At 38.8% G+C, this 23,392-nt stretch overlaps 1 protein-coding gene across 1 annotated transcript in view; it reads right to left on the minus strand.

Annotated features, from left to right (window-relative positions):
- COG3 (component of oligomeric golgi complex 3) overlaps positions 1-23,182 on the minus strand; it is a 68,447-nt gene extending 45,265 nt beyond the window's left edge. Inside the window, exons 1-12 of the mRNA XM_043995546.1 lie at positions 22,864-23,182; positions 14,411-14,557; positions 11,440-11,501; positions 7,858-8,023; positions 6,827-6,901; positions 4,767-4,859; positions 3,880-4,005; positions 3,403-3,483; positions 3,231-3,274; positions 2,443-2,569; positions 1,823-1,914; positions 791-930 (exon numbers count right to left, since the gene is read on the minus strand). Coding sequence (XP_043851481.1) covers positions 791-930; positions 1,823-1,914; positions 2,443-2,569; positions 3,231-3,274; positions 3,403-3,483; positions 3,880-4,005; positions 4,767-4,859; positions 6,827-6,901; positions 7,858-8,023; positions 11,440-11,501; positions 14,411-14,557; positions 22,864-23,034 — 1,324 coding nt within the window. The 5' untranslated portion in view covers positions 23,035-23,182. The remainder of the gene's footprint in view (positions 1-790; positions 931-1,822; positions 1,915-2,442; positions 2,570-3,230; positions 3,275-3,402; positions 3,484-3,879; positions 4,006-4,766; positions 4,860-6,826; positions 6,902-7,857; positions 8,024-11,439; positions 11,502-14,410; positions 14,558-22,863) is intronic.
- Positions 23,183-23,392: the final 210 nt, after the last annotated feature.

A 23,392-nucleotide genomic window follows, 5' to 3' on the forward strand; every position in this document is an offset into this window, starting at 1 on the left:
GAGATTGATGTTTAAGCATATTTAAAATATGTCAAATAAGTTTTTCCTTTACTCTTTTATTTGACTAATTTTTAATCAGTATTACATTGGCCCCAAAAAGAAAAGTAATCATCCAAATTTTACTACCAAATTTGCCCGAAATAGAAATAAACTTTTTATGCAATCAAGACATTACTGCCCTCTACTGTCAATGACTTGAAACACAAATTCAGATCTACCAGGATCCCATCAGGGTCAAAGGACTTACCCCTAGGCTTCGAAATCAGATAATATGTCACAAAGAACCAAAGTACTGAAAGAGACCCTAGAAATGATCTAACTTCTTATTTTATAGTTACATAAACTGAGATAAACACAGATTATGTGACTTCCCCATGGTCACAAAGCTAGTTAGTGGCAGGACTGAGGTTAGGATCCAGGTCTCTTAACTCATGGCTTAATACTCCACTAATTCATTTGTAAAATAAACTCAGAATTAAGCTAAATATTATATGTAGCTGTATTTTAAAAATCAATCAAGGGGCAGTTAGGTGGCACAGTGGATAAAGCACCGACTCTGGATTCATGAGGACCTGTGTTCAAACCCGGACTCAGACACTTGACACTTACTAGCTGTGTGACCCTGGGCAAGTCACTTAACCCTCACTGCCCCACCAAAAAAAAAAAAATCAATCAAAATGTTACATATAAAAGCTACTCAAAAGGCTCATCATCTACATTCTGTATAAGACTTGCTGTTTCATTTATTTTTTTTAAATCTTTGAAAATTTGATTTTTACTTGAATATTACCATTATTCTGTACGTGATCCTCAAGCACCTCATTTTTAAGAATTCCACAAAGTTCAGACAGAGTCTCCAAGTGAATAACATGAATGATCAAGGGCCTGAAGACATCATACAAGGACACACAAAGTTTTTCCAAAAGTTCACTACAATAAAATAGAATGACATGATTAAAAACATTTCCAGGATCCCATAATAGTACTTAAAATGACAGAACCATAAGTTCTCTCCATTTGGAAGACTCTTTCCTATTAATAATCTAGAATGATATGTGAAAACAGTTCTGAGGAATCTTATAATACTGTAACAGCTTAGAACCAATTTGCATTGCTTAGAAGCCATTAAACTTAACTACCCTAAAATCCATGTCCTCATAAAAAATGTCCCTTCTTTTACACGATTTTTTTTACATTTCCTTTTCCATAGGATGAAAATATTTTCAAAAGAATAACATTTACTTCCTCATATTCTACTTCACAGTGAATAAAACAGAATCACTCAATATGTGAAAGTCCTTTTCACCCTTCAGTCATTCAGCACTATAATGTAGAAGGAAATCTTAGACCATCCAGTTGGATTCCTTAATTTGCAAGTAGGTGAAATCAGAAATCCAAAGCCAGCTCGCTAGTGGCAGAGCTGAGACAGAAACCAGCCTCCTAGTTCTCAACAGTGCTCCTTCTTTCCATAATGCAGTGCCTCTCTATGTAGTCAGTGAGCCAATCAAAAAACATTTGTACATAACAAACATCTTGGAATCATGCTGAGTTTGGTGGTTTGTTTGTTTGTTGTTGTTGTTGTTTTTTTTACTATATTGCTTGTCTCTGGAAGAAAATGGTCCCAGTCACCTCCTTCTCAATCCACCTCTAAATGTTTAGTGACAGAAGGAAAAGGAAAACTTTCTCTAGTTTAAAAACATAATTCTCCTTTGCTGTGTTACTCAATTATGAACATCAAAATAGGTAGCTCTCTATATGAGGCCACTGCAACTCCCCACATTAAAACTTGTGAGCAAAATGTTAAAATCCATTTACCACCTACTCTAATTTTGATGTTGGTTTTGTGAAAAATTCATTGTAAAGCTGGTGTTCATCTTGACACACATGAACCATGAAGGCACAGCCACTACGAACCTATAATCAACAAAGGGGACAAATTATTAAAAAGAAATACAATATTTCCAATATTACAGTCAAAGTTTTTATCATCAAACTGAAGGGTGATCTTTATTAGAAACTTATTCATGAAACTGTTCATTCCTTTATTTAAAATCACAGTAAGTGGAAACACCATAGTAAAAGAAAAAACAAAAGTTTAACTGGCCATGACATTCACCTAAGAAGTTCAGAAAATACAGTCTTGAAAGGGCCAATGTCTATTTACCTATTTCCACCTCCGGAAAACTAGTTTAATGTGATAAGTTTGCCTCCTTCTACGTACTCTCTACTCCCCCTACACACACACACCCTCTACTTTCTGAGAAAGTTAAGTGCCAATTCAGATTATCTACAGCTCAGTGAAAATTAAATAAATATGTCTAGATTGGAAAAGGGAAAAGAAATCTGACATGTTTTTATACATGAGATCAAAAATGATCTACACAAGCATAACTTTTGGAGACTTCACTCAGAAGAAATGACAAGACAAAGTTAGACTCTTACCAAGGCACAATGATCTCTGTTGTTCTGACTTGTTAACTCAGTTACAGTACTAGTAATACTAGGGCCCAGGAGAAGCTCCCTTTGATCAAGGTAGCACTGATGGATTTCATTTAAAAGTTGTTGGTATCTGATGGAAAGAAAAAGAATTCTCAATTTAATATTTTTACTTCAGGGATTAAATTTCATTTAAGATTTATGAGTATATGATTCATTTCAGCTCCAATATTTATTAAGTGCCTACTGAGTATAAGGAAGGTACTGTGCTGGATACTGATGGAAAGAGAAAAAACATAAAATAAAAATATCCTGATTCAGAGCACTAAATTTGGATTCAATACCCAAATAAATATATTTTCCCCATTATAGAATAAAAAGTTAAATTTCTAAAATATGTTTTAAAAGCTTCAAAGTCAGCTCTCAATTATCTACACCAATAAAGAGAAACATTTAGGTAAATAGTCAAAAAACCACAATCGGTTAAGCTGTGACCCTGCTCTTTGCAGAAGGAACATACTCCAGCAAGTTCACTCAGAGCTTTGTTCACCAACTGTGGAATACAACTGGCATGAGACAGTTTTCCACGTCATTTTCCATGTCAACTGACTAGCTAAATCTTAAATGTGGCCCTATTTCATCAAAATAAGTTTCCACAATGCAGGGAACAGGGCTGTGGTCCTAGTTCAGGTCCATGTCCATCAGTAAACAACCAGGAAGGAAATGGGGTTTAAAAATACAAACCTCCCAGATTAGCAGGTACTCCACAAACTGAATGGTTTCTATTTACTTACTCTGGTATTTTCTCAGATCGTTGCTCTACTTGTTCAATGAGAGTCTACAATTAAAAGAAAAAGGAGAAACATAAATGCCAGGGATAGTCAATATCATGATTCAATTACCTTCTTTTTATACAGCTGAATGGTTACCATGAATATTCTTGTAAATAACTGTCAGCAAACTTACTCTGACTTTGGGAGCAGCAGCTCGGAATTTTACATAAAATAGAGTGAAGGCATTGTCTGAATTTGGCACTGATGAAGGATCCTAAAGAAATATGTGGAATAGGAAGAAAGAGAGAAATTAAAAAGCTAGTAAAAAAAATAATTCTTCAAATAGTGAATATGGGATGATCCTATTGCTAAATAATTAGTTAAAAAAAGTAATTCTTCAAATAGTGAATATGGGATGATCCTATCACTACTTTTGCCTATACACCCACACAAAACACCAATAATGACTCCCCAAAAAGAACAAATTATGCTTTAACTAGAAGGGTTTTCAAACTCTAAATTAGAGTTTAATTCTATTATGTAAAGTTGTCACCACTCAAACAGTGAAAATTCATAATAGGAACAATTCGTATCATACTACATTCACACTTGTAATACATATGGAATAGATAATTCAAGATAAAAGACATATCAGAATAAAGTGACTCACCCGTTTGATTAACTGACTTGTGAGGTTCTGTAGTGTGTTCACAGTGTAAGTCTTCATAAGGTGCATAGCTTTAGAAAGGCATTGCTTAAACTTAAGTAAATATACAGGATAGTCTTTGAAATTGGGCTGAAAACAACAGAAAACTCATTAATGACTAAAAACAATGGCAAAAAACTGAGAATTTTTTTTAATTACTTCAGAAAAATCTAAGAGCCCCAACAGCAAAAGTTACTTATATAACAACATATATTTTAAGGCAGTATTGTTTCTCATACCAATATCCAGAGAAACATGTAGGGATTCAATAATGTGTAGGTAAGGAAGAAGAGAAGATGGTAAATGAGAAGGACCTGAGTCTAGGGAGGAACTGCTCTCCCATTCCCCAAATTCTGAGGGCTTTCTGGTTTCCAGAGAAACAGAACTGCACATTCTAATGTCAGCACCCTAAAAAAGCACATTTTGAAAGCAGTGTGAACCTTCACCATAGCCTTGTCCCTAGAATAGAACACCTGAAAAAATGAAAGCAGTCTTATCTTCGTTGCTAACAGCCATTAAAGACTGGGGGAAAATATACACACAAGGGAGATTTTTTTTCTTTTTGTAGGAAATAAAAAAGTATTTAAGTGGGAAATTATAAAGCAGTGCCTGTAAGAGGCAACACTGGGCAGCATTAGTGGAGTGAACACTGATCTTGAAAGTTATCCATTGTATCTGCCTCTGAGTCACTCATTAGCCGCATGACAACAGGCAAACGACTTCACCTATCAAGATTTCAGCTTCTTCATCATTAAAGGGGAAGGACTGGATTGGATGATCTCTGAGGTTGTTTTTTCCCCCAGCTCCAACAGTCTATTATTTTTTAAGTATATGAAAATGAGGTAACTTACATGAGAAGAAATATAGTTTATACAATCATCTAACTTAGCCAGCATGGGTATAAATCCTTCACTGTTCACAGACAACGTAGGGGAATTCAATTTCTTTAAAAGGAAGAAAAAAACATCCACATCAGTCTTACTATATGAGAATAAGCAGGGAAAAAAATTTTAAATTACATCATAGTAATGGCAGTAGTGATAAATCTCATTTATACAGTACTTTAAGGTTTGCAAAGCACCTTCCTCGGCTGTAATATTCCTGTATTTCCCATCGGAATAAATCCTATTTAACTGCATAAGTCTTTATAGCAGATTTGTAGAGTCAGTAAGGACAGGCTTATAAATCTGTAATATAGTCATTTATGTTGAACAAGTAGGAAAAATAATTTAATTCCGTTTACTCCCACTGAATTTTATATGGGACAATGTGACTTTGAGGTATTCTGTTTTTGGTGGGGAATGGTTGGGGCAACATGGCATGGTACAGCGGTTCTTAAATGTTTTGGTGTCAGGACGCTGATGAGTCATATCTGACTCTTTGTGACCATATTTAAGGTTTTCTGGGCAAAGATACTGGAGGGGTTTGCCATCTCCTCCTCCGACTTACTTTACAAATGAGGAAGCTGAGGCAAACAAGGTGAAGTGACTTGCCCAGGGTCACTCAGCTAGTGCCTAAGACCAGATTTGAACTTAAGAAGATGACTCTTCCTGAATCCAGGCCTAGCACTTTATCTGCTACATCATCTTGCTGCTTCATCTTAAAAATTGAGGACTAGAAGAATTGTTAATATGGATTATATCTACTGATATTCACTATATTAGAAATTAAAACTAATTTTAAAAGTTCATATTTTTATTTACAAATTCATTTTAAAATCCCAATAAACCCTTTATGTGTTAACATAAATAACATTTTAATTTTTTTAAAAAATAACTATTTTCTGAAACAAAAAAAGAGGCACCTAGAAGAGTGGCCCTGTTTTATTTATTTCTCTGAATCTCTTCCATGTCTGGTATAATAGAAGGTAGCTGTATGCTATCCGCTTCTACATTCAATCTACTGCAATATGTTATTTTGGTTGAAATAAGTATGAAGAAAATCCAACCTCATAGGTTGGTAGTTGGAAAAGGGAGTCATTTTAATATGCGAATAACACCTTGATATTATTACAAAGAGAGTTTTTACAAAGGCATCCCTCCAGACAGGATCTCAGAGAACCCCAATAGTCCATGACACACACTTTGAGAACCATTGGCATACTGAATATGAAGCTGTCCTTAAAGCCAAGTCCCACCTGTGACCCTGGCCAAATCATTTATCTTTCAGTGCTCTAGGTGACTCTTCAAAAGTCTAAGTTGCAGAGAAGAGGCCAATTTGCATTAACTGGTAGTGGTTTGCTCACCTGGAAGGTCCAGTCCTCCTCCCCATCCATATTTTTTACACTTCTATATTAAAATACTACCCCTTAAAGAAGCTAAATTTACACTTTGCTATTACTTGGAATTATATGGAATTTTTATACTAAGAGAAAAGATTAATGTTCAGTAGTCACCTCATAAAATAACTATTTAGTATTCTCTCTTTTTGGTATCTTCAGTTGGGTTTCAAGCTATTTCTCCTGACACTTTTTTTGTGAATTAGGCACCTGTTAGGTTCTCAACTAAGAATCTTATGCTTACCTTTTGTCATTTTTATTCTGTTAATATATATAACTCATAAAATATACATGTTACGTGTGTGTAAGTATAATGTGTATACCTATATTCATATGTATATATATACATACATACATATACATACACACACACATATATATACATACACATATTTGTATTGTATACACACACAAAGACATCCTTCTCATCTATAGAACCCTAATTTATTAAACAGTATCCAGCAATATTTAACTTTGGAAAAGAGATATTAAAAAAACTAAGAAGACCATCTTTCAATCAGAATAGCATATAAGCTAACTATGTTAATCAATAAACATTTAGTCCTTCAGATATCTGAGATAACCACTTAAGACTAAAAATACTACTTTTTATTGAAAGTATTTAATACGTACCGTGTTAATAGTTTCCAATTCATTAAAATAGGAAAGTTTTTGTTGAATATTTTCAGCCAGGTCAACCAGTTCTGACTATTTAAAAGAGAAAAAAAAAATCACAGGAATGTTACAACAAATACTGAGATACTGAATGAATATTTAGCTTATATTATACTCAAGATTTTAAAAATTAAATATATAATCACTTAAAAATCAACTTAATCTGCTTCCTAAACAGAAAAATACAAATTATTCATCCTAGATAATTTATTCAGAGCTAAAAGGAACCTTAGAGGTCACTGAGTCCAACCTCTTTATGGATAAGGAAACTGAGGCCCAGGGAAGTCAGGTAATTTGTACAAGGTTACCAAGTAGAAGAGAGCAGGACTCCAGAGCCTCTGATTCCAAATCCAATGCTCTTTCCGCTGTGCCCTAATGATTTTTTCTTTCCAATTTGAAGAAAAACTAAAATCTAAAATAAAGTTTAATCAACAAACTTTAGCTAAGATCAGTAAAAGTAGGTGACATTTTCATCATTATTAAATAAATATAAATAGCATTTATGTAGCACTTTAAGGTTTGCAAAGTGCTTTACAAATAGTCATCTCATGGTATGCTCACAAGAACCCCGAGAAGCAAATTGAGGCAAGTGGTGGTTAAGAGACTTGTCCAGGATCCCATAGCTAGTAAGTGCCTGAGGCTAGATTTGAACTCAGATCTTCATGACTCTAGATCCAGTGTTCTATAATCATCATTCACATTATCATAAAGATTTTAAGCATTAAAGAGAGCAAACTAATATTCTCTAATCTCTAGGCTGAAAAAAAGCAACAAGGCTACTGGCTCAGGATTCAGAAAAGGCAACTGTTTTCCTTAAACATGTCTTTGTTCAGCATGCAAAGGGATGCTGCCAATAAAAGCCACCCACAGCACCTCACGGTACAAGCAGGGGTTCAATGAATACTCACTGAAATAATGTAAAACAATTCTATTTAGCCATTCAAAAACTAAAACAATGTCCCTGACCCTCCTTCTCATAACTAAATTACCTGCTCTTTCAGGAGCTGTTCACAAGCTTCATGCAGAGTACCTGTCTTCGTGGACACAAAAAGATACTGTTTCTGCAAAGACTCCAGGTGCTGAAGAGCTCTGTTAACATCATTCAGTATAGCATCACACTGCTCCTGAAAGCCAGACAAGTAATCCCTCATCTGTCTAGAAAACAGAACCAAAAGGACATTGGCAGAAATGATACCAGCAAGCACAGTCAACAAACAGAACCACATTACATGCTTATTAGAATTCTTGAATTTCAGGAGGGAAAACTTAATTACTTATGAAAAAGTAATTGTGCTCCACAAAAATAAAGCTATAAGCCATAAACTGATTTCATACTTAAGAGGGCAAGTCATGGATTCTGTAGGCAAGCAAAAGGCTTAAGTCATAAAACCATAAACCATAAATTGACTTTTAAAATTGTGTCGTATTACTGATTCAGTTTTGAAAAGATTAGGACACCAAGCACTATAACAAAAATAGCTGCGAAAACATGCACACAGATATCACCTTTCTACTCAGCTTAGATTAAATCATGTTAAACAATTTATTAAAGCAAAATATACCTAAAAATTAAAATCCATCTTTTAGCTTGCTAGTGTTTTAGTATAAATTTGATCATGTTGTTAACCACTATTCATTCCAATGGAGGAAAACTGTGAGGCGCTGATTATAGGGCCATCAATACAGTGCTCCTAAATAGAGGGAGAAGGAACTTCAGAGATCCTTCAATCCAACCCCCTCATTTTACAGATGAGGGAACTGAGGCCCAGAGAGATAACATAACTTAACCAAAGTCATCCAGAAATTAAGTGGCAAAGCCAGGATTCAAACTGAAGTCTTTTTACTCTCATCTCAGCACTCATTCTATGGCATCAAGTTGCCTCCCTATTGTAGGCTGGCTACCTGCTGCTACCTAATATGCATCCTGTGATAACTCACATTTAGATAAACAATAAAAGGCAGCAAGATGGTGCAGTGAAAAGAGCACAGGGTTTGGAGTTGGGAAGAGCTAAGTTCAAATTGAGTCTCAGACACCTAGCTAGCTGTGTGACCCTGGGCAAGTCAATTAACTGTTTGCCTCAGTTTCCTCAAATATAAAATGAGAATAACAGCACCTACCTCCCAGGGTTGTTGTGAGGATCAAATAAGGTAATATTTTTTAAGTGCTTAGCATAGTGTTTGGCATGTAGTACATGCTTAATAAATGTTTCTTTCTTTCCTTCTACAAAATTCATATTTAGAATACTCCAAACAACAAAAATTTTAAATTTCATTTCTATTAGTCTTTCAACTACTACATGCAAACTTTATATATAACATATGTTTATCTTCTTTATGTTTCACTGGGGCTAAAATTCAAGGGAGTTTTTATTCCCTAAGTACATATCAAACAATCCAACAGAGTTACCTAAGAAAAAGAATGCTTAACTTTGATCTTCTCTCTCTATTTTCTTTGTTTTATTTTTGTGGGGCAATGAGGGTTAAGTGACTTGCCCAAGGTCACACAGCTAGTGTCAAGTGTCTGAGGCCACATTTGAACTCAGGTCCTCCTGAATCCAGGGCCAGTGCTCTATCCACTCTGCCACCTAGCTGCTCCCAAGAATGCTTAACTTTGAACCAGGAAACTTAGTTCCAAATTCCAGTTCTGACCTTACTATATGACCTTAAGCTCTATGAGCCTAACTTTCCTTCTCTGCAAACATACCACTTGCAAAGTGCTTTATAAACCCACCTAAAAATAACCAAAACATGTTTATGTAATATTTTACAACTTACAGAGTGCTAAATAAATGTGTAGCTATTAAAGCAGAATAAATATGACTGTCGGTGGCAGGAGGTGGGCAGTAAAAAACTAAAATCCATAAGCTCCAAATAGTGATAACTAAGAGATACATAACTCAGGTAATCCCAAGAATCACACCATAAATGTCTCTGAAGTTCACATATGAGGTACTTAAAACAATTATCCTATTTTTCACCAACAAGAATACACTTCACCCCAAGCTTAGAAAACTTGGTTTACATTGCACAAAATAATAGTCAATGGTGGTGAGGGGAGTGTGATAGTTAGAACAATACAAGTAAAAGTAAAATCATCTTTAAATTGGTAATACTTAGCAAGATCAATAGAAACACTATAGGGAAAATCTTCCAAGAAATCCAAAATTGTCAAAGTGACTATAAACTAAATTTATATTTATCACTATTATATTATTATTATTATTATTGGAAGTACTGCTGAAGGAAGGTAAAAATTATACCTGTAAATTGTACAAATCACTTAATGTCCTGTGCTTAGGGAACTCAAATTCTCTTTAATGTATGATCCATAATAATTCATGCCTTAGCAAAAAAGCTGGGAAGTTAAGATTTTTTTCCTTATAAAGTCCAGATCATCTCCAAGAAATTTCTGAGAACATCAGTTCTTCTAATTCAATTAAAGTCTAAGAGACTACATTGCTCTGGAGATGCTAAGTTATTACAAGAAAAAACTATGTTATAGTCACTTGTGTCTTATCTTTCTACTAGACTATACCACCCCACCCCCACCCCATTAAGGCAGAAGTTCTCCAGCATCTAGAGAAGAGACCTATCTATACATAGTGAGCACTCCCTAAATGTTTGCTGAATGAATCAGTAAATGAAAACTGTCCAGCTACAAACCATGCCTTCAACTCAGGGGCTACTTACACCAAATGGAAAGAAAAATTCCCCTTTCCAATGGACCCTACACAGACGGACAGTCCCAGCTAGCTGACCCTCACCACGAATGCCCACAAAGACAATGTGGTACTAAGAACAGAGAATGGGGTTCATATTCCATTGGAATCACTTATGGTCTTTGAGCTATACCTGAAAGTCCTGAGTTTACATCTTACCTGAGGCATCTATATGGGCAATTGATGTCATTTTTTGGAACCACAATTTCCTCAACTGTACAACAGAGATAACAACACATGTACTACAGACCTTCTGAAATTGTGGTGAAGATCAAATGAGAGAAGGGCCTGCCCAGAGTGACAGAAATACAAGTTATGCTTACCCTCACTCAAACCTGTCACATGATCACAGCACCACAGAACTAGAACTGGAAGTGTATTCAGAGACTCTGGTCCAAGCCATTCATTTCACAGATGAAGAAACTAAGCTCCCATCTCCACATCAGTGGTAGAATTTGAATCCAGGTCCTCTGACTCCAGAGGAAGCTCTCTCCACTGTACTGCACTACCTAATCTGGGGATCTTCTATAATCACCACCAAATTCCTTATTTCCCCTCCCAGTCTATCAGCCATAGCACATCTCCACTAGTCTTTTTAAAAGAAAGATACATGGGTATTAATCCCACAGTCTTCCTTCTGATGATAGAGTCATTAAGGAACTACAACTGTTCAAGCTATATTTTGTATTATTGAGTAAGTGTTACAGTCAGAATTCTACCCAGGGGCTGATTCTGGAGGAAGAACACTTTTTCCTCAGAAATCTCAGGAGAATCAGATTATTGAAAGCTTCAGGGAGTGTTGACCGTGACTTCTCAAAGGAACAACGTGCCACAAACAAGAAAGCTGCGTACCTATATTTCGTTCCTTCATCTTGATCCATCTGGGTTTGTAGCTGTGCAAACCATGAGAAGAACTAGAAAGATAAGAGCATCAAACTGTCAATTTTACAAAAAATATACAGAATGAAGTAGACTAACACACTATAATAAGTCCCCAAGGTCATAAGGCACTGTCTCTACTTTTACTTTTGGGACCTCAGACAGAAAGCATTAAATATGCTTTAAGGATCCAGAATTGGAAGAATTTAAAAGAATAGTCATCAAATAACTTAAAATTCAAGGGAAAAAAGCAAGATATCAAAAAGTACTAGCTACAAAGGATACCAAGTTTTCAAGAGAGAAAAGTAACTATCCTTCGATAGGAGAGGTCTGAGGTGAGACAAAACAAAAAAGGATTATTAGAGAAATAGTCACTAAAGAATAAAATCCTTCATGATATAAAAAGAATAAACTAATGACTGATGTTGACTAGTTTGTCAAATTTGAGTGTCTCATGGTGGTGGGGGTGTGGGGGAGCTATGAATGGTTAATACTAATTAACAAGAAATATAAGATAGATTGCCCAACTGAAAAATTTCTAGTACTAAAAAAGTATATTGATACTACTCTAATTCCAAACTGAAAGTCATGAAAATGCCCTAAACAACACGAAGTTATAGACATGGTACAAAATTATTTTCTTATGTCATACTCAAGAGGTTCCTAGGATTCTGATGTAGAAGGGAACTTAAAGACCACAACCCAAACCCTCCACTTTTCGGGGGAAAAGAGTGAGGCGCAGAACTGCTGAGTGACTGAAATCCTCTGCTGTCTCCAGGACACCATGCCACCAAGAGTCCATAGCAGAGGTTATGAAGGCAATGTCAATGAAAGCAGAGGAGCAGAGCTGAGAAACAGGACACAGGAAAATGTAACAGAAGGCAACAACTGATGGAGGATGAAGGAGGGAGAAGGGCAAGTCTATGTTCACTCCGATGTTGTAAGCCTAGCTAGCTAGAAGAATGGCACTTCTGACAAAAATACAAAAGGAAACTGAGAGAAAAGATATGGAAAGGTAATGGGAGTGGAAGATAACAAGGGAAGACTACTTTCCTCTCGATGTACTAGATTATCATAACATGAAATAAAATATTCAATAATCTTAATCTATTTTTCAACTTAGTTACTATTGTGGTAAAAAAAATATGAAAGTTTTTTAACAGTCAGTTAGGATAACTGAAAGACACCAGTTTTTGAAGGACCACCCTTTTGGGGAGGAGACCAACAGTCCGCCTGCTGCGCACGTCAGACTTCCTGCTACGCACTCGACTTCCGGGGTGCGAGCTTAAAAGACAAAGAGAGAACGGAAGTGGGGCTTTTTTCCTGCTCTGCTGGTCTCCTGACTGCGCTGCACAGCCGGTCTCTCTCTCTCTCTCCAAAGGTGGCCTTCGGTTTTGGTGAGTTTTTATAAGGAATATAGACTAAGCTTAGACTTAAGCCGATTTGTATTGTGTTTCTACTTTCCTATCCTTCTAATCAACATCACCTTGTGACTACCATAACAATAAAAGGTCTATCTAGAAAACCAGAAGCTTCTTCCATTTACTAGTCTGGGAGATAAATTAAGGGAAAGGTTAAGTAGGGGAGATTTATGATCTAATATCCAATTTTAAATCTCACACTATCTAGACTTTCTTTGTTAATAGAATATCTGAAGTAGAAGAGGGGGCCCAAGAAACTGTTTTAACACTTGGGCTTTGTTATAAATAAAGTGAAACCAAAAGGAGAAAAGGAAGAACAATGAATGCATGAAAAGCCAATGTGTTCATCTAAATCAGGTAGAGAAAATCCAAAGGCAGTAACAAAAAGAAGGGTTCTAAGAGACAAGGAATTATTACCATATCTGGCAATAAACCCCATTTTATAGCTGTGTATTTAACTGCCTTGTTTGTTATATTTATTTTTTTATGTGTACACGTTGTATCCCATTAAAGAGCAAGTTCTTGGGAGTAGATGGTTTCCCCTTTTTGTACATTTAGCTGAGCACCTGTCCCATGGCTAGCGTTTGTTACATTTTCAGGCTGGCTTTTATATCTAGCACTTCAAGGTTTACAAAGTGCTTCACATGTTAACTCATTTGATCCTCACAATGACCTGTGAGGTAGAAGTTGTTACGATCCCCATTTTATAGATGAGCACACTGAGGTATAGGAGTCACCAGTGAAGAGAGTACTGCACCCAACCAGGAAGACCTGAGATCAGACCCATCATGGCTGTGTGACTCTGGGCATGTCATTTAATCTCTGCCTCAGTTGTAAAAATCAAATGAGATAATATTTGTCAAGCACTATATAAGTAAATACCAGGATTGTGGTGGTGGTGGTGGTGATGATGTGACCTGCAGAGGGCCACACTGACACTAAGTATCTGAAGAAGGCTCTAAATCTGCTTTTCCCAATGCCAAGTCCAGCATGCTATTCACTACACCACCTAGCTGATAACAGGTTATTTAAGTAAGTCTTTGTCTCATAAACTAAAACTCAACAGGAGTGATCCAAAATGTATCAATTACAATCTAACAAAACAGGGCAGCTAGGTGGCACAGTGGATAAAGCACTGGCCCCAGATTCAGGAGGCCCTGAGTTCAAATATGGCTTCAGACACTTGACATTTACTAGCTGTATGACCCTGGGCAAGTCACTTAACCTTCATTGCCCAGCCCCCCCCAATTAATAAAACAAATGCAATAAATTCACCATTCGATCCAGACTAAAAAAGATTCTATTGATAGAATGATATGTTTCTGCTTATCTAAAAAATAACTGGGAAATAATGAACTTTTATATATTTAGAAATTAGTTGCTACTGACATAAAACCATGAGTTTTTTCTAAGTATTTTCAAATAACATTTCAAAGCACAGTTGTTTTTTTAAGCTTTTATTTGACATTACTTACAACATCTAAAATATACTGAAACTCCTTATTAAAGCTGCTGCCAATTACCTGCTGTGCAGTTTCAATTCTTTCTCCCTCCATGCCTAAAGAGGTAAATCCCTTCAAAAGAATATCCTCTGTAGATTCTGGCACCGTTGAAGTTAGAGAGAGGGACAATGATCGGGATGTTAAACTGCACAAGTCTTCAATAGGGAGCTGTAAAGAAAGGACCACAAAGATAAATAACTTTTAAAATCTCTAAATATAAGTTGGACCAACTAATTCCCTACTTTTAAGATACAGAAATATAGTCATTAATAACAAGCATCTTATGGCATTACCAAATGTACTGAATAAAGCAGGGCCATACCATAGGAAGCTAACAGTGACATTTCATTTCTTCCTTATGTATTGTATTCCATACACCAAAATGACCCACAAGTACCACCAAGAGTCAGCATTCATTTTAAGTTATCTTTCTAATAGAATCGTTGATTTAAAGCAGTTAAGGGTCCTTGGAGATCATTCTAGTCCAACCTCTGGCATTTCATAGATGAGGAAATTGAAATCCAAAAAGGTTATCAAAGTGAATTTGTGCTCATCTGGACATACTCTCCCCAACTAACTCCCCTTTAGATAAGTGACATGCTTTCACAAGAGTTGTAAGACAACCTGGCTAATGTGTAAATGTTTTGCATGACTACTCATGTATAACTTATACTGAATTGCTTAAGTTCTTGGGGGAGTGGAGGTGAGGAGGAAGAGAGGAAGAGAATTTGGAACACAAAGTTTTTTTAAAAAATTGATGTCGGGGCAGCTAGGTGGCGCAGTGGATAAAGCACCAGCCCTGGATTCAGGAGGACCTGAGTTCAAATCCGACCTCAGACACTTAACACTTACTAGCTGTGTGACCCTGGGCAAGTCACTTAACCCTCTTTGCCTCACCCCAAAAAAATTGATGTCAAAATGTGTTTTTACATATAATTTGGGAAAATAAAAATTCTAAATTAAAAAAAAGAGCTGTGAGAAGTTTGGGGTGTGGTCTATAGCCGTGAAGCTCGTTGAAACTCACTACCCAGCTCTTCTAAACCTTTGCATTCTTCCTCAAGCCTCCCATCATGTGCCACACGCCCCTCAGTGGAGAACCTCACCTCATAATTGAGGCCATTCACTAAGAGCTCTCTCTTCTTCAACTCAGCCAAATGCCTTTTTGCCTCTCCCCTCTCTGTCTCACAGAAAGAGGTGGCCTTTCTCTTTGCCAAGCAAACTCCTCTACAAGTGATTACATTCCATCCTAGTTCTCTTAGCAGATTGTTCCCTCTATCATCTCCACTCTCTTATTTATTTTCAGTATTTTTTTATCTGCTGGCTGCTTCCTTAATGCCTACAAGCATGCCCATGTCTCTCCCATCCTCAAAAATCTTCACATGGCCCATCCATCCCCCCTGGCTTTCAGCCCATTTCTCTCTGCCCTTCTGTGGACAACGTCCTTGAGAAAGCTAGGCTATCTACCAGATGTGCCTCCACTTACTTTCTCATTCTCTTAACTCACTGTAGTCTGGCTTCTAACCTCATCTTTTAACAAAAACCATTCTCTCCAAAGTTACCAATAATCTCTTGGTTGCCAAATAACTGCCAGATCTAATGGCTTTTTCCTCAATCATCCTTCTTGACCTCAGTGCAGCCTTTAACACTGCCTATCACCTCTTCTATTCAGAAAAGCTGGGTACAAATCCCACCAACAATACAAGATGTATGACCGTGGAAAGAGAAGAGAAAGGGAATAAGCATTTATATGGTGCCTACTATGTGTCAGCTACTGTACTAAGCACTTTATAATCATTATTTTATTCCAGCAATAACTGTGGGTTGTAGGCACTATTATTATTCCCACTTACAGGAGAAAAAACTAAGACAGAGATTTAAGGGATTTGCTCAGGATCACACAGACCTTCCTGACTATAGGCCCAGCGCTCCATCCATTACACTACCTAACATCTCCAAACCTCAGTTTCCTTATCTATAAAATAGGGACAATAATACCTGAATCAAGTTGTTCATTTGAATATTAAATATTTCATAAAGCTCCAAGGGGGGTTAATTGTTTTAAGGGATAGTGCAGCCTGTCTCTCTTCCCCCCCCTTCCTCCCTCTCTCTCTCTCTCTCTCTCTCTCTCTCTCTCTCTCTCTCTCTCTCTCTCTCTCTCTCTCTCTCTCTCTCCAGGATTAGAACTGAGGTCCCATGACTGCACATTCAGCACTTTCTGACCTCATTTAATTTAATTTCCAGAGATACTTTACTTCACAAGTATCAAACACACAACCCACAACTCTCCCTAGAACCTGAATCAGATTAAAGTACCTGGGAAATGTTTAACAAAATGAATAAAAATACAATAGTACATAGATAATGTAAATATGTGATTTTCTAAGTCAACATGCAGCCTGCAAGGATCCTTAAGGAAGGTTCAGTGGCCCCCATTTCTGAGTCTGACACCACAACTTTTAGTTCCCAGGGTTCCTACCCTTTCCTTTTCCTCCCCCAGCCATCCTCCAGGGCAGTAACCCTTGCAGAGATGAGACCTGACAATACCCTATGCATGTACTGCAGCAGCCACAGCTACTGAAGCCCCAGAAAAGAAAACTCTCACCACCAGTCACTGTCAAATGGATCAACATCAGAAACAGATATGGTGTCATCAGTGGGAATGTCCTTAAATGAGCTACATTAGCATCTGCTTTGCCACTTTACCCAAAGAACCATAGGGCCTTTCCCTCTGACTTGCAGCTGAAACCTCCTATGTGTTCTCTCCCTCATTAGAATGTGAGTTCCTTGAGAAGCTGGGACTGGGTTGCTTATCTATCTGTATCACCTGACTCTAGCACAGTGTTTTGCACTTAATGATCATTTAATAATTGCTTTTTTTATTCATGTGTTCATTCCTCCAGAAACTAGCCTATACTGAAGACCAGCACCGTGTCAGATTAAAATCCGCAATCTAAAGATAAACAGATTTCTCACAACCACCTATTCACTTAAACATATTAAGTATGGAAGCAATGGATGGAATTTACAGCTCCTGTCCCATCTTGGAAGGAAAGGGACAGATCAAACTAAATGACCTCCAAAAAATCCCTTCTAGCCCTCCAGGTCCATGATTTTATTCCCAGATACAAGAGTTACCTGAAGACATCAGCTTAATAGGCCTCTCCAGTCCCAGAGACAACAAAATATCATTAGGAATGCTACTGCAGGCAAAACAGAAAACATTTCTCCTCCCTTTGTACAAAGCCAGGTTGTCTCCACCCCAAGACCAGAGTTAGACAACTAGAACTGGAAGAGACCTGGACTACTAGTACTCCACCATTACCTCTCTTCACTTTATAGATAAGGAGGAAAGAGAAGAATTAAAGAAGATAATACTGTCATTTTAGCGCTACACCCCAAAGAAAAACAACAGTGCTGGAGAAGTTGGGGGGGAAAAATCTAAAATGCCAAATGCATGGCAGTACTACCATATAAAAAGAAGTTTAAAACCATCAGGCCTTTTAAATGTAGAAAGATGAAAGCCAAGCAAAGATACAATCAATGTTTGTATCATAAAGGTATAGATGGTTATATAAAGACATAGTCAGGGGGCAGCAAGGAAAAAGCACAGAAAGCTTACAATCTGCTCTGCTCTGGGAAGAACACATGACAAGATCCTAGATCCACAAGCATCCCTGGTGCCCTACACAGAACCTTCCTTGAATGCATCAGGTACCTAATAAGGATCATGAAGTGAGTTCAGAAGTTTCAGGTGCTATTTTAATATTTTCTTGAGAGCTATAACTAAAAAGAAGACTAACTTCCCTATTATGGCTCTGTGTAAATAATGAGCCTACACATGCTCTACTCCCAATTGGAATATATACCAAATGGACTATATAATTCTATTTTAAGACAATAGCTTCATTTTAAAAAGGAAGCAGTTATATAAAAAGATTAATGATTTTATAGTATGGACAAAGTGGTAGCTACTTGTTACACAGCCAGCTTCCCAGTTCAGAAACAATGCAGGAAGTATCTTATCTTACGAAAATTCTATTTTAAAATAGTACAAAGGCCACTGGTATACACTTGTTAATTGTAGCAAAAATTAAAATTAAATTATTCAGAAGCCTATTTCCAGCATCAATGCTAAAGGCAGCACATGAATCAAAATGCAATTCCAAAGGATTCCATATGTCATATATATTTATGCAATCTTTCCTTTCTTTCTCTATGGAAATCACTTAACTGAGGAAAATGTGAGCTGTGGGAATTGAAACAACAGATTTTCCCAACAAAGATTCTTGGGGCAGCAAATGACAAATCCTTAGTTTTAGGTTTACAGGGGGGCAGCTAAGTGGTTCAGTGAATCCAGGGCACCAGCCCTGGATTCAAGAGGACCTGAGTTCAAATGTGGCCTCAGACACTTGACACTTACTAGCTGTGTGACCCTGGGCAAGTCACTTAACCCTCATTGCCTTGCCCCACTCCCCCCCCCCAAAAAAGTTTTAGGTTTACAGATTTACAATCAGAAAAGCTCATCTTACCAAGGGACATTCACTAATGATACCATTTTCAAATTAATGACAAGGACTAAAATAATAACTGACATTTAGAAAGTTTGTAAAGGACTTCACAGACATCTCACTGGAGACTCAAAAGAACCCTGTGAGGAATAGGAGTTACAGATATTATCCCCACTTTACAGATGAGGAACTGGGTCTCAGAGGCTAAATGACTTGCTCATGGTCACCCAAGTAATGTCAAAGGGAGAATCTGAACCTGGGTCTTCTGACTTCAAGTATAGCACTCTCTATCCATTACATCTTTCAAAGTGGATAGATGTGATGGGCTAGGGGAAAAATTAACATACTGTAGTATAGAAGCCTGCACATATGGTACCTTTATTCTAAACCTCTCTTGCTACTCTCAAGAGGAAATAACTTACATTTAATCAAATGACTGATTTAAAGCACTTTGCAAACTTTAAATTCCTATGTGTAAATGAGTTATTTTTAATATAACATTATATAAACTATAAAGTTGTCATATACATTCTCTCATTTGTTCCTCACAACAACCCTGTGAGGTAGGTAGTACAAGTATTTATTTGGGTTCAGAAAGGATTCCTTATACAAGACTATGCAGCTCAATAAAGTACTTGGCCAGGCCTGGAACCCCTCTCCCTAAGTCCAGCAGTCTTTCTTGTGACATGTGATATTAGGGGGGAAAAAACAGGTTCCTGGTTCAGGAACAGAGGGGAAGGAACATACATAAAATACAGGGGAGCTGGGAGCAACAGGACACTTTCTCAAACTTTCTACCAGTTGATGTCAGGGTATGACAGCTAGCTGAGAGGAGAAAGAAGGCCCTACCTGCTTCATCATTTACTTAGTACCTACAGTTCACAGCTGGCATCTTCTTTACCAGGGCACTGAAAGTGGAACAGAGGAACCAAACCATCACCTGCTTTCCCCTGGCAGAGACTGACAAAATAAGGGTGGAAGATTTTTTTTTTCTTAGCTACTAAATTTTGAGAATAGGTTCCAGGAAGCAAAGCTACCAAATTCTGATTTGCCTGTGGCAATCAAAATCTTTTTAAAAAAAGAACAATATCAAAAGTGACAAATGTTTATAAATAGCATTGTTACTTGTAAGCTATCATATGTAAAACTAAAAAACTTAATTTCAACCTACATGTAAAAATCAGTCCCTTTTTATAAACTACAAAAGCAGACTCAGTCAATGAAGTTAACATGAAGACCATGGAGTCCATGAAGTGAAAACCTACATTATTTAATGGTTTATCATTCAACAAATTTATTTGCTTTGCTTTGAGATGATAATGATTTTCACCACTACACAATTATACTCTGTTCAAAACTTATATATGAGCAAATTATTTCAAATTAATTCAACACATTTAATTTTAATCTTCTCGAACACTTCCCAGTACTCATTACCTCCCAGGATCTCATGTAAAAATGAATGACGTTTACCAGAGGGAGATATGAAAACCTATAGAGGGATTTCCTAAAGTAAAAATATGACCAAATAATCTTGCCAGCTCTCCAAAAGAAAAATGTGAGCAGTGTTGTTATCATTTGTTCCACCATTAGGAAATCCAAAAACACGTAACGTAAACTCGGGGAATTAACCAAGATCAAACAGATGATTTGATGGCAAGAATATAGTCAAGTAGCTAACAGCAGCTCATTATCCAGGGCCCCAGTCATATAGCAAATGTGCTAAGAAAAAAGAGGAAAAACCTCTCCCATTAGAAAGCTCCGAACTGGGCTCTAAGATGTATAATCTATCTTAGCTTATATTTGTACACAAAGCACTTTCTTCACAATACTCCCTTGAGAGTACTGGCCACTATCCTTCTAGTCAACCAAGTTCACACTCATGTAGGTATCCTCAACATGTCCTGCATTAGACACCTTCTCCACTCTCAAAGAGCCTGAGTTCATTGCTATTGTAATAACTTCCTAATTGGTCTTCCTGCTTCCCATCTCTGCCAATCCAACTTCAAAGGATTGTCACACTGATATTAGAAAAACAGAATTGCTTGCCTCTAGAATAAAATGTGAACTTCTCTATTTAGCTTTAAAATAAGTACTTCTCAGTCTAGCTCTGGACTACCACATTACTCCCCTTTACACATTCTGCTTTTTGGCCAAACTGGCCCACTTTTATAGCCTCCTTATCCAGCATTTCATTTCCCCTCAGTGCTTTTGCAGAGACTGGCCCCTCAAGGCCCAAAGGCATTTCTCTCCTCACTAGGGGCTTAAATTTTCTACTTTCCTTCATGGATCAGACTTAAAAGTCTCCTACAGATAGCTTCCTCATCACCACAGTTGTTGCTGCCCTTCCCCTTGACAGAAGCTGCTTTTCTTTGTATTTACTTTGTATGTAGTTTTTATTTCCTCTTCTAAGTAAATGTGCCCCATTACAATGTAACCTCCTTAAGAGTCTTTGTAACCTCTTGGACCAGTACAGAAGCTGGCACATCCAGGTTAACAATGCTAAGAAGTGATTAATTTTACAGATGAGGAAGGAGGTTCAGAGAGGGTCAGAGAATGACTTGCCCAAGGGTCCCCCAGCCCTCCAGGATAGAGCCAGGTTTCTAACCCACATCTCTGAAGCCCAAATTCAAAGCTCTTTCTACTAACCCACGCTGCCATGTTTACATTATTAAGTGTAACTACATATTCAAGTTCTCTAGTTTTGTGACTTCTCTCTCTATCCTCCCTCACAACTGCTAGACCCCAATGCTATGTCTTACCTACATGTGTCTTTCAGTAAATCAGCAAACGTTTACTAAGACTTTACTATATCAAGTCAAGTCAACATTTATTAAGCACCTACTATGTGCCAGGAACTGTGCTAAGCACTTTTCAAAAATCATTTATCCATCACAACAACTAGGAGGTAGGTGTCGTAATCCCCATTTTGCATTTAAGTAAACTGAAGCAAACAGGTTATGAGAAATGCTCGGGGCCACACAGCTATTTAAGTGTCTGAAGCTGAATTTGAACTGAGGTCTTCTAACTCCAAGCCCAACTCTCCACTACTACACCATCCGGCAGTCTTTTATTGTTTCGAAAGCACTAAAGAAATGTGAGTAACTGTTATCACTCTTAGACCAGGACGTACATGTGAGGTAGTAACAGCCGGCCAGCCTTTAATAGTGAGGCAGTGTGCTAGAGATAATACTCTTAGAGGGAACGCACCGAGATTAGGCTTGCTCAAGATGAGCCTTCGGCAGAAATTTGAGGGAAGCCAGGGAAGGAGGAGGGGGAGATGAGAGCAAGACTTCTAGGCCTGAGGGGCAGCCAGTGCAAATACCAAGAGCTGGGAGATGGAAGTGTAGTGTTCAAGGAGTAGCAAGGAGGCGGATGTCGCCGGATCTTGTACCCTGAGAGTAGGAAGGGGCCGGGTAATGGGCGCTTAAAAGCCAAGCAGCATTTCCTACCGATCCTGGAAGGGATGGGGAGGCCATGGTCAGACCCGCCGTAGTTCAGGAGAGGACAGACGGGGCTGCAGAGGTGAGGCGGGCGATGAGGGTCTGTGTCAGGAGACAGCCAGGATGCAAAGGCAGGACTGGCTATGGGGACGGAGAGGGTGACAGCCGGGTGACAGTAGGAGGAGGGGAGGGATCGGGGACAAGGTGAGGTCAGGGGGCCCAGCTCTCGCTCCTCTCCACAACGTCCGCTCTCGGGGGACTCCCCGGGTCTCCAGGGAATCCGTGAGGGGAGGGCGCGGGCACGACGGGGGCCGGGTCAGGCGGGGCGGAGGTCTTTAGGGGAGAGACAGAGAGAAGGGCCCCGCACCAAGGCGGAGTTTCCTCGGGGCGGGCGGGCAGACGGGCCCAAGGCCTTCCACCCGAGAGGCCGGTGCCCACGGAAGGCCGGCAACTGCCCGGGGAGGGGCTGCCAACGTGGCTGGGGAAGGGCACCGAGGCTGCCGCCCGGTCCGACCGCTCTCACCTCGGCCGGCACCGGCAGGTTCTCCGCCGCCGCCTTCAGCTCCAGCACCGAGTCCGTCTGGCGGTCGGTGAGTGGCGCCGTGGGGTTGGGCCTCCGGTCCCAGAGGGCGAGCTTCTCGCGGGTGTCCCGGTCCCCCGCCGCCGCCTCCGGCAGCAGCAGCACCTCCGCCATCGCCGCCGCCGCCGGGGCCCAGAGTAGCCACAGCAGCAGCAGCAGTAGCAGCAGCCGCGGGGAGGCGGGGAGCCGGGGAAGCCGGGGGCACGCTCTGAGGGGCGGGCACTTCCGGGAGGCCGGGGGCTTCCAGCGCAGCACCGGAGAGGCTGGGGGCGGGGAGGAACACTCTGGCCCCGGAAACGCTTCGGAGCCAGAAGGGGCGGGGTGCGGAGGAGGGCAAACATGGACGTGGCTTTAAATCCGGGTAAAGGCATTTCCGGCGGGGTCGGAAATGAGGCGAGCGCCCGGCCGAACCGGAAGTAATCCCACCCCGACGGCCAGCCCCTTCTTCAATATCAATAACTTTATTGAGGAA

The sequence above is a fragment of the Dromiciops gliroides genome, chromosome 3 (genome assembly GCF_019393635.1).
Source record: "Dromiciops gliroides isolate mDroGli1 chromosome 3, mDroGli1.pri, whole genome shotgun sequence".
Taxonomy (NCBI): domain Eukaryota; kingdom Metazoa; phylum Chordata; class Mammalia; order Microbiotheria; family Microbiotheriidae; genus Dromiciops; species Dromiciops gliroides.